General features: G+C 36.3%; 3 protein-coding genes and 1 pseudogene across 8 annotated transcripts in view; 2 read left to right on the forward strand and 2 right to left on the reverse strand.

Moving 5' to 3' along the window:
- The window catches only part of LOC106332699 (RPM1-interacting protein 4-like), a 1,706-nt gene extending 1,479 nt beyond the window's left edge, over positions 1-227 (forward strand). The window contains exon 5 of the mRNA XM_013771174.1: positions 47-227. The gene's annotated coding sequence lies outside the window, so the exon portion shown is untranslated. The remainder of the gene's footprint in view (positions 1-46) is intronic.
- Positions 228-434: 207 nt separating this feature from the next.
- LOC106332701 lies at positions 435-709 on the forward strand (annotated as a pseudogene).
- Positions 710-1,185: 476 nt separating this feature from the next.
- On the reverse strand, positions 1,186-2,732 carry LOC106333670 (ninja-family protein AFP3). Its single transcript, XM_013772085.1, has 2 exons — positions 2,175-2,732; positions 1,186-1,717 (listed from the first exon to the last, which is right to left on the reverse strand). The coding sequence occupies exons 1-2, from the start codon at positions 2,602-2,604 to the stop codon at positions 1,284-1,286; spliced, it is 864 nt and encodes a 287-aa protein (XP_013627539.1). The 5' UTR covers positions 2,605-2,732; the 3' UTR covers positions 1,186-1,283.
- Positions 2,733-4,116: 1,384 nt separating this feature from the next.
- LOC106336316 (transcription initiation factor TFIID subunit 3-like) lies at positions 4,117-8,735 on the reverse strand. 6 transcript variants are annotated; one of them, XM_013775110.1, is made up of 8 exons: positions 8,624-8,735; positions 8,411-8,537; positions 8,290-8,319; positions 7,713-7,902; positions 6,886-7,029; positions 6,498-6,803; positions 5,239-6,013; positions 4,117-4,855 (listed from the first exon to the last, which is right to left on the reverse strand). In XM_013775110.1, the coding sequence occupies exons 6-8, from the start codon at positions 6,573-6,575 to the stop codon at positions 4,368-4,370; spliced, it is 1,341 nt and encodes a 446-aa protein (XP_013630564.1). In that variant the 5' UTR covers positions 6,576-6,803; positions 6,886-7,029; positions 7,713-7,902; positions 8,290-8,319; positions 8,411-8,537; positions 8,624-8,735; the 3' UTR covers positions 4,117-4,367. The 6 variants fall into 6 exon arrangements, with proteins under 6 accessions (XP_013630564.1, XP_013630565.1, XP_013630562.1 ...); XM_013775111.1 differs by having other exon boundaries at positions 8,411-8,556; positions 8,624-8,732; XM_013775108.1 differs by lacking the exons at positions 8,290-8,319; positions 8,411-8,537; positions 8,624-8,735 and having other exon boundaries at positions 6,886-6,983.
- Positions 8,736-10,046: the final 1,311 nt, after the last annotated feature.

A 10,046-nucleotide genomic window follows, 5' to 3' on the forward strand; every position in this document is an offset into this window, starting at 1 on the left:
GCTAAGATTTTGTGTGTTATTTTTTCTTTCTTTTTTGTAACAACAGGAGTGGTTTTTGTTGTGAACAACGTTGGAGGAATCACTACTAAATACTATAGTAGTGTGTTTTGGTTGTGTAGTTTATCTTTGTTTATCCATTTCTCAAGAAAAAACTTGCGTATGAAAGTAAATGTGCAGACTGTATGTTTTCTATTTGTTGCGTTCTCTTCAACATTAGTTGTACAAGAATATCTCTCTTTCTATGAAGGTCTTCGGCTCTATATGGGCTGCGTTGGGCCCATTCAAAGAGATAAAGCCCAAAATAAAATCATCAGAACTGTTTCAAAGTAGGTGTCAGTCAAGACAATATAAATGTGATGAACTTGGTAGCCCTCTAGCCTCTAGGGTTATCGTTATTTCATTTGCAGCCATCTGAGTTTGAAGTTACTAAAGAATTGATGGAAGATGATTTACGATGTTAATTCGTTTCTCTTCAAATCCTTCCTGAGCTCGAAGGGAACTTCCGACAAAAGGTACAAACACCTTTTTACCCCTTTCTTTTGTCTGATCCAGAACGAGATGAATATTGTTTTTGGATTTCAATATTATAATGTGGGTCATTTTATTTTTTTGTTTCACTAATCGTCTGTGTTATGATAATTAGGAGAGGCGAAGATAGGCCGAGAGAACTAAGGCCAGCGACAACAAACCCGTCATGAATGAATAGATCTATATCCTTTGTTATCCTCTTGTTCATGTAAATTTCAGTTCTAAGGAGGTTTCTAATTTTAAATGGTTCAATTTTAGTTTTCTTTCCTTTGCAGTTGCTCATTATTATATATTGATCATATCCTGTTTTCTAAATGTCAAATTGTAGAAATCCAATACACCAAACACAATAACACTTTACAAATGTACCCCAATTCATCGATTGTTTATTAGATTGTACATAGTTGGTCAGAAAGTTGGTCTAGTGTTTACGTAGAAAAATTGTATAAACAACCATACGATTTAATATGGTGATGAGGTTCTATTGGTTGGTGTACAAGAGCCAATTCAATTATCTTAACATGATACGATGATATAAATTGATATATTACGTGAAGAAAAAAAAAAATTTGATATATTACGTAGACAAGTTCCGGGACTTCAGGTTATTGTACTTTCACAGAAATTATAGTTTTGTGTTGAAAAATGGTTGCCAGAAACTAGATCACCAATAAAGAATCCCTTTGAACTCAAAAGGGCCATCAGCTAAATATATACACAAACCGTAAAATTAACAACAAAGAAAAATAAAAGTTTTAAAACGTTGACGGAACAACAGTTATATGTCTCAACGGATGCGAGACATGGGTCCCACCGGCGTGGATGATGAACTCAGCCGGAGAGAATGACGTTCCGTGACAGACGCAGATTATACTGATCTCTGATTTTGAGTACCGATACAGAAACCCATTTACAGTTTTGCCATCGGGTCCGTTACCGGTGCTAGTCACGAACGGCATCTTAGCAAACGGAAGCAAACCGCCGTTAATTCCGTTGCTATTTGGGCGTGGTTTCGGAGGCTTTCCAGCTTCTTTGGCTATAGAATTGGAACATTCTTGCGACTCCTTTACCACCGCATCGTTTGGACCGTCCGTGATCCGCGTTTCCTCTGTACCGGTTAGAGTGTTGTTAACCGGAGATCTAACCGGTTTTGTTTGATCTGGATTTTCCCCAAGTACGCTAGTTCCACCTGAACATGAAGGACACAACGTATACGTAACTACGAATTATATTCATGCAAGTACCATGAATTTCGTGATTGTTCAATATATCTAACCTATACTGTAAAAAAGAGATTTTGTGAAGAAAAAGGAAAAAAGTTTTTAAATATCAGTTGATCAAATTCAACTTCATCAGTTATATTATTTTTACAAGTCGAGTATATTAGTTTTCGTAATCTTTCTAGTTTCTATTGCAATTTTTGGAAATAAAAAAAAAAACTTAAATTGCAAAAACAAAAGATGAAATTAAGAAAATATTCCTCTAGAACTTTTCTTATGTAATTGCCAATTGGTCGAGTATTTATCTTATTATCTGTTACCAGAAGACGTTTGTATCTTTACACCACGCATTTGACAAAACAAAAATTATAATAATACTCCGTATCGATCAAAGATAAAAAAAAAATTATGATGATCGTTACATACCTTCTTGGCATGGCGAGCTGCTGGGATCGGAAACGTCGGACGTGCTGCTAATGGGTGACCCAATTGTAACGTCTTTGCTATTCTGCTTATATCGACCCGACCCGTACCCGTTACCCATATCACCGAAGCTCAAACCCAAATCCACGCCGTTAGTAGCTTCTTTACATTCTGTTCTGATCCTCTTGCACTCTCCTCCTTCTCCTCTGCTTCTCTGTTGCTGCTTCGCTTCTCGCTTCTTCCCTGTCTCTTTGACCTCATACGTTGTGGTCCCGTCATTAAGATCAACGCCAATATCATTGGCGCATCTCATGATGATGGCTTTGTCTGATTTCTTGAAAGGACCTCCCAGAGAAAGACATAGCTCAAGCTCGACTTCAACATCCTCGTCTATCCCAATCTTTGTTGCCATTGATGTAGATTCAACAACCATGTTACGTCAAAAGAAAGAAAATATTTGTCTTTAATATCAATATGGTTTCTTTATCGATATTTATGCCCTGGGATATTTGTTTTTAAGATTTAAGAAACCATGTAACGTATAGCTTGACACGTGTTTAACGAGGATAGTGGACATGGGCGGTTTTCAATTACACGTATGACTAATTAAGGTAGCCTGTAAACGTTATTACCGCTATAATCTCGGATTATCGATAAACACTTCATTTTGTTTCTATTTATCTATTGGTTAAAAACCAGCGGGAAGCACCGAGTCCGACACGTGTAACACGTGAAACATGCATCAGACACGTGTTTACTAGATATCTGCTGGCGTTGACGAGGACACGTTCGTTTTTCAGTTTCTTGCGTCTCCGCGAATCTCGAACACTAACTCGACTCCGAGGCTGACACGTGTAGAGCATCTGTTGAAGACGGTCCCACAATCTTGAACTGAAAGATAAGGACAGTGTAATAGGTTAGACCGTCCAGCTCAGCGGAGGCGCCGTTGCTTTGCGGCTATTCTCATTGAAGGCATGTTCTCTTTACATACCTATGTGACACATGTCTTTCTTCAAGTCGTGGTACAGTTTTAAAGAAGTTTCTTTATATGGAAGAAAGTACACGCCTTTCTCATGCATGAGTTGCACCTGGAAAGTGCAAATTGGAAGATTCTTTGATTGATCAATGAAAAGTAGTAACAACTTGTGCAGAAATATATATTATGGTTTGTCTTTTTTTTTTTTTTTTGTAACACTATATTATGGTTTGTCCAAAAAATGTTACTTCTTCCGTTTCTGAATAAGTGTTAATTTGACACTTTTTACACAGATTAGGAAAGTAGCTGTACTTAAGCTAAGCTCCTTCAATGCTTGTTTAGGCTTAATGGTATTAGGCTATTAGCTGTTGAGCTTAGTAAAACAATAAAGTCTAAGAAGCTCATGCTTATTTCTTCTCCAGCTAATATAAATAGAAAAATTAAGGAAAAAACGTTGGTTAGTTTATAGATTTATTAAAAATTATAATTTTTAATAATTTACTAAAAGATCGAACCAGAAAATTTGATTAATTTATCCAAACTACACTGGATTTTGAAGTGTTGGGTTATGAAGATAAGGTGTACTGAGCCGGCTGAATTTAATGGCAGATATTTTATGTTCAGGCCCAAAAAAAACCTTTCTTATAGTAGCCATGGAGACAAGATCTAGTGCCGTTTGATGATCTGCTTTATTACATCTGGGAAGTATGGGTGTGGGAAGCACATGCCTATGCTCAAGTGTCTTACTAAAAAAGAAAAAAGGAACCAATCAGTAAACAATGAAGATGAAATGTTGTTTGCATTCCAAGAATGGCTTTGATTCTCCCAGAAGAGGGGAGACAAAGTGTAAAAATGTAATGTATTAGTGGGTAAAATTATAACATCTCCCCCCCCCCCCCATTTTCTATATCCTCTCTAATATACAGCTTAATGCTAATCTCATCAACATATGATGATGACACAGTAGAATCAAAACTGAAGCAAAAGTCTGAAATCTCGTTTCCAACAATCACACTCGAAAAAAAGACCGTACTCTAAAACCTACATAGACTTGACGTGTTCTTGCAAGGAAGTTTCTCTTCTCATGAAGCCAAACCAGTCATCCCTCAAAATCTCTCATTCCATCAACTCATTATGATTTGCTAAACCGAGTAATAGAATGTGAGGGAGGATCTTTCTCCTCGGCTGAAGTGAATAATGAACGTTAGAGTGTCATCAAACTAGAAGGGAACCACATATGGAAGAGCAACCGTATCAGCAGATTCTAATCTAAGAGCCTGGTTCCAGACTTGCAGAGACTCATCCAATGAAGTGGTAGAAGAATCTATCCTTGGCTTCTTTAGTAATTTCACTCCAGACTGACCAAACAACCACTCTTGTTCCTCATTTTCACCAACCTCACGCAGTTCCTCCCTCTGCGGTACATTCAGTATCTGATCCAAATACTTCAAGTCCGGATGAGGCCGCTTCTTTGCTGATGTTTCACCGTTTTCTTTCACTTTCTTTGGACGATCTTTGGGTTCTTGAGAATCAACGAAACCGTTAACTCTATCCTCGTCCTTGACCAGTGGATTACTACACACTGGTCCTTGCAACTCAGTAACAGGTTTAGTAAGAGTTTGGCATCCTCCCAACTTCCTCCCGTTTTCCACGGATGTTATTGGAGAAGCAGCTGGCCTCTGTATCTTGTTTTGCCTAGATCCATTCTCTGCATAACAATTAAAAAAAAAAACAACTCATGCTAAGAGACAACACAATAGTAGCATAACAAATAAACATATTTCAATCACATTACAGGAAAACAAAAACCAGAAAAATCAGTCTTCCAATATACCATGAGTGAACAAAAATAGAAGGTTAATACTTAATACACACCAAAATAAATATATTATCCACTCAAATAAATAAAAGAGTTGGGTCAATCACATTAATAGGAAAACAAAAACCAGAAGAAAAAAACATCAGTCTTCCAATAATAACTATACAAAGTGTGAAATAACTATACATATATAGATATCAAACAAGTTACCAAGACCAAAAAAACATATCATGACTGAATAAAAATAGAAGTTGGATCAAGGAAGGACTCACCATACAAGAAACCATTTGTCTCATGATCTTTCCGTTTGCCAAGTACTCCACCTGCGGTGAGATTTTTAACGCTTGCCTTTGAAAGGTCATGCACTCTAAAGTCTAAGTCTCTCTCTTTTAGCCTCGGCCCTCCCTCTACATACTTTGGTTTGTCATGACCAATTTGCTCTTTCTCCTCTTGACTACTTCTATGTGTTGTGTACTTTGGTTCGTTTTTCTTTATCCTTTCGCTGTCCGATGGCAAATCACTCTTGGTAACACTTTCCCTGCGGTGATTCTTCTCATGATCCTTTTTCTCCGATGGTTTAACCATAACATCAGATCCTTTCTGATCAGTGCTGGATGGTACTCGAAGAACCGCATTTTCAGACCTTTTTGCCATGGTGTAGCTTCGCTTTTCATCAACTTTCCTATGGTTGTTTTGTGACATTGGCTTGTTCTCTGTGACTCCATTGGGAAAACTAATCTTTCCCACACTTTGGCTGTCTGTAGCTTCTTCATCTCTGATCCTTCTTGCCAGATCCTGAATAAACTTAGACTCTCCATTACCATTATTTGTCACAAGCTGTTCCCTGTCCTTTGTGTTGGGCAGAACACCAACAACAGCTTTTTTGTCCTCTGAAGTTGAGCTCTTTTCTTTATCACGGTCTTTGTCTTTCTTGTCTTTATGTTTCTCCTTTCTCTCCTTCCGTTCCTTGTGTTTGTCTTTGCTTGTTTCTCTATCTTTTTTCTTTTCCTTATCCTTTTTGTGCTTCTTTTCCTTCTTTTGTTTTTCCTGCAGTTCCAATCCCAGGAGGAAAAAAGACCACAAGATGATTAAAAGATAGGCATGCAGAGTATTAGTTAGTTCCAGTTACGTACCTAGTCTGATTCATTGTTAGCCTTACACTAATGCTACACCAGCCAGCAATTACTAGGCACGTATTCTCATATTCTCTATCAAAACTGGTCAGCAAAAAGAGTATTCACTTCAATTTGTTAACTAGTCAAAGATTCTACAACGCCTGCAATCTACTAGAAATTCTGAACCAGTCTATATGTCCAACAATTAACATGATCCATACGTTGTAAAAAAAAAAAACATCACAAAGGATCACCACCATTCTCCTCCATTAGCCAACAGTATTCTATATTGGTTTCAAGAGCCTAGAGGCAAAGGATGTGTTGCGTAAATACAATACTCTAGTCACGCTCCAACATAATCACCCATATGATTGATTGATGATTTCAAAGGAGAGTAAGAAGTTCTATGAGTTAACCTTTATCAAAGGGTTTGCTTCATCGGTGCTAATCTTCTTCTCATATCCTGGAGGTGGAAACGGGAAGCAACGAGACATGGCACTTTTACCCCCCTCCCTCCCTCAAGCCCCCGTAAAAGTGGTATATACTCTCTCGACTTCCCCCTTTTAGCTCATCATATCCAATAAAAAAAAATCACTTTAAGAAGCTCCAAAACTTGGCTCACCAGCAAACCAAAAGGCCACTTCAAATCCTCCTTTATCTTTTGACAGATCCTTAAATGCACTATAAAATTAGCAACTAACTCGGCGAGATTTGTAGCTAACCTGCCAAAAGCCAGCAGCAGAAATGGATATCATATCCAAGATAAAGCTCAAATTAGTTTAGTTTACGAGTTATGAACAGCACCTTAAAAAGGTAGCTTCCTCTTTCCGATTTGATACACACACTTATTCTCGATCACAAAGACTCTTTGCCACAAGTGTTTAATCTCCGAGGGACAATCCCTAATAGTATCAAAAACCGCAAATTAGGGTGCGATCCAATCAAACCCTAAAAAAAAAAAATCAAAAACACCAAAAAAATTCAGCAGCCAACGACGATTGCTAATTGCAATTGGGTTTAGGTTCAAGTAAGAAAGAAAGACGAGATTTTGAGAAAACCCAGATTAGCAACACAACGTCAATTAGCTCAGATTATTCGGCGGATCAGAATTTCAAAAAAAAAAAAACACGAAAACTTTCACTTTAAAATTAAAAAGGTTTTTCAGCTCAATAGAGAAATTGGAAAATCAAAGGGTGGTTCTTTGAAAACATTTTTTTTTTGGTTTTATTTGAAAATCATATACAAGATAGAGAGGAGAGAGAGAAGATGAACAATGATGAAAGTGAGAAATATCTCTCTCTCTCTCTAAATCTCCATAAGGTGGCGGCATATTTATATACCTTTTCTTTCTGTATATATCTGTAATGCTCTCTCTCTCTCTTTTTTCTTTTGAATTACGTGTTATTATTTTGTATATGGGTTTGTTCTTGAAGACAGAGAAGACTCCTCTCTCTTTCTCTCTCTAAAAACCCCGACCAAGAAAGAAACTTTGGTCTGAACATCGACAAATGGTATTTATAACGAGAAATAAAACAAGAAAGGGCTTTTCGGGTTTTGAAGTAATATTTGGCCCAAGCCCATTATCTATTAGCGCAACTTTGACTTTGACAAGTCTTCAACTGTTTTTTCACCTTTTATCTCAATCCATGGGACGACAAGTCAACGTAAGTACATATATCCTCCAACTATGAATGGCCGACCGAGTGAGTGTTGTGTGGCCAAGAGACCCAAAAACTAGTCCTTTATTGCTACACCAGCAAACCATCAGCAGCCTATTAGTGGGCAATAAGACGATACATGTAATGTGTGTTGTGTCCTCCCCTGTAACCAAAACAGAAACTACTATCATCAGCTTCTTAACCAAAACAAAATAACGCCAAGAAGAATACACAAACTACAAGAAAGAAAGGATATATAAAACGAGACTTACATATCCGTTATAATGAGACTAACAAGGTTTTTTAATTTGAATTAATTTAACATTCTTTCAAAAAAATATATTAAAAAAAACTACAACAAGGTATTGGTGCACACGAAAAATAAAGAAGAAGAAGCTAATTAACAAGGTTTGGTGGGACCGACGGAGTCGAATGTTGGGTTGACAACTTGAAGAAGAGGAGACCCGGAACCCAATCCAAAATCAAGGCAATCAGAGAATTCACCAAAATCTAAAAGTTCAGATGGAGATCTCAGCTCGTTTAGTAATACCTCCGGATTGTGAGGATAGAGTGGACATAGCTGTTTGAGATACATAAAAGCAATAAGTCAAGTTTTCAGGTTCACGGGAGCAATCACTGCTTTGAACAAAATAAACAACTTGGAACCAAACCTTATGACTACCAGCTAGAACCACAAATGGGACTGCATGCTTTTTTTGCTTTCAGGGCAGCCATGTTGACTCCACCAGGTCCTATAACCCCACCATTAGCCATCACTGCGTGAGCTCCAATTATAACCTGTGAATTATCACATCATCTGAGATCTATTTTATAAGCCAGAGACGAGAGAAAAAAAACAGATCTGAAGAGGTTTAAACATGTACCATATTCACTCGAGATATCATAGCAAACACTGCAGAGGCTGTATTTTACCTTCAAGTTTACATTTAGACTGGGTTTTTTTGTCTCGTTTTGTATATGAAGTTGTGAATTTATATGTAGTAAAAAAAAGGCTGTGAATTTATAAGTTACTTACAAATACAATACTTCCATCTTTTTGCAAAAGTTAAAGCAAAGACGCAAAGTTCACGGGTTGACTTTTTGTTGCAAAGTGAAAGGTGTTATGGAATCATATTCCTTAGAGAATCATAATGGCATCCGATTCTCTGTGATTACAATTTACATTTTAGAAAAGGTATATTCTCATCAACATTCAACACTACTTTGTACTATTAACTTCTAATCTTATTAAGACAAATACTAGTATTAAGTAGACGTAAGGAATCGGTCACGTTACCAGAAGAAACAAACTAATTACTACTAAGTACTAAGTACTAGTACATGAGAGCAATCACTGCTTTGAACAAAATAAACAACTTTGAACCAAATCTTATGACTGCCAGCTAGAACCACAAATGGGACTGCGTGCTTTTTTGCTTCCAGGGCAGCTATGTTGACTCCGACAGGCCCTATAACCCCACCATTAGCCATCACTGCATGAGCTCCAATTATAACCTATGCATTGTCACATCATTTGAGCTCTATTTTTAGAAGCCAGGGACAAGAAAATATAGGTTTCGGTAAAACTGAACAAGTAACCGTATTCACTAGAGATATCATAGCAAACACTGCAGAGGTTGTATTATACCTTCAAGTTTACATTTTAGTCTGGGTTTGTTTTTCTTTGTCTCGTTTTGTATATGAAATTGTGAAGTTGTGAATTTATAAGCTACTTTACAAATACAATAATATTTTCATCTTTTTGCAAAAGTGAAAGCAAAGACACAAAGTTCACGGGTTGACCTTTTTTTGCAAAGTGATAAAGAGTTATGGTATCATATTCCCTATAGAATCATAATGGTATCCGATTCTCTGTGATTACATTTTAGAAAAGGTATATTGTCATCAACACTACTTCTTCGTACTAATTACTAATATTAACTTCTAATCTTATTAACACAAATACTGGTATTAACTAGATTAAAATCCGCGCCTTGCGCGGAACAAACATTATATATATAAACTATTTTATGTATTATATGTTTTTACATATTATGAAATAATAAATATATATTGAATAATTAAAAGTTAGTAACTATTACATATATAATTAAATTGGTGCGAACGTATAAATCAATTTTATTAATCCAAACAATTTTTTAAAAAATTTGATAGGATATGTAATTAAATTTAAATGATATTAACATACATAGTATATTTTTAATATTAATATCTATTAAATGATGCTTTCTACTCATATATATTTTTTATCATGTGTATCTTTAATAGCAAAAACTTTAAATTACT

Source organism: Brassica oleracea, chromosome C3, assembly GCF_000695525.1.
Source record: "Brassica oleracea var. oleracea cultivar TO1000 chromosome C3, BOL, whole genome shotgun sequence".
NCBI lineage: Eukaryota > Viridiplantae > Streptophyta > Magnoliopsida > Brassicales > Brassicaceae > Brassica > Brassica oleracea.

Coding starts and splice junctions, on each gene's coding strand:
- LOC106333670 (XM_013772085.1), bottom strand. CDS start 2,604: ATGGTTGTTGAATCTACATCAATGGCAACAAAGATTGGGATAGACGAG. Junction 1,718..2,174: donor CAGCTCGCCATGCCAAGAAG/GTATGTAACGAT, acceptor CTTCATGTTCAG/GTGGAACTAGCGTACTTGGG.
- LOC106336316 (XM_013775110.1), bottom strand. CDS start 6,575: ATGTCTCGTTGCTTCCCGTTTCCACCTCCAGGATATGAGAAGAAGATT. Junction 6,014..6,497: donor AAGCAAACCCTTTGATAAAG/GTTAACTCATAG, acceptor TTGGAACTGCAG/GAAAAACAAAAGAAGGAAAA. Junction 4,856..5,238: donor GACAAATGGTTTCTTGTATG/GTGAGTCCTTCC, acceptor ATTGTTATGCAG/AGAATGGATCTAGGCAAAAC.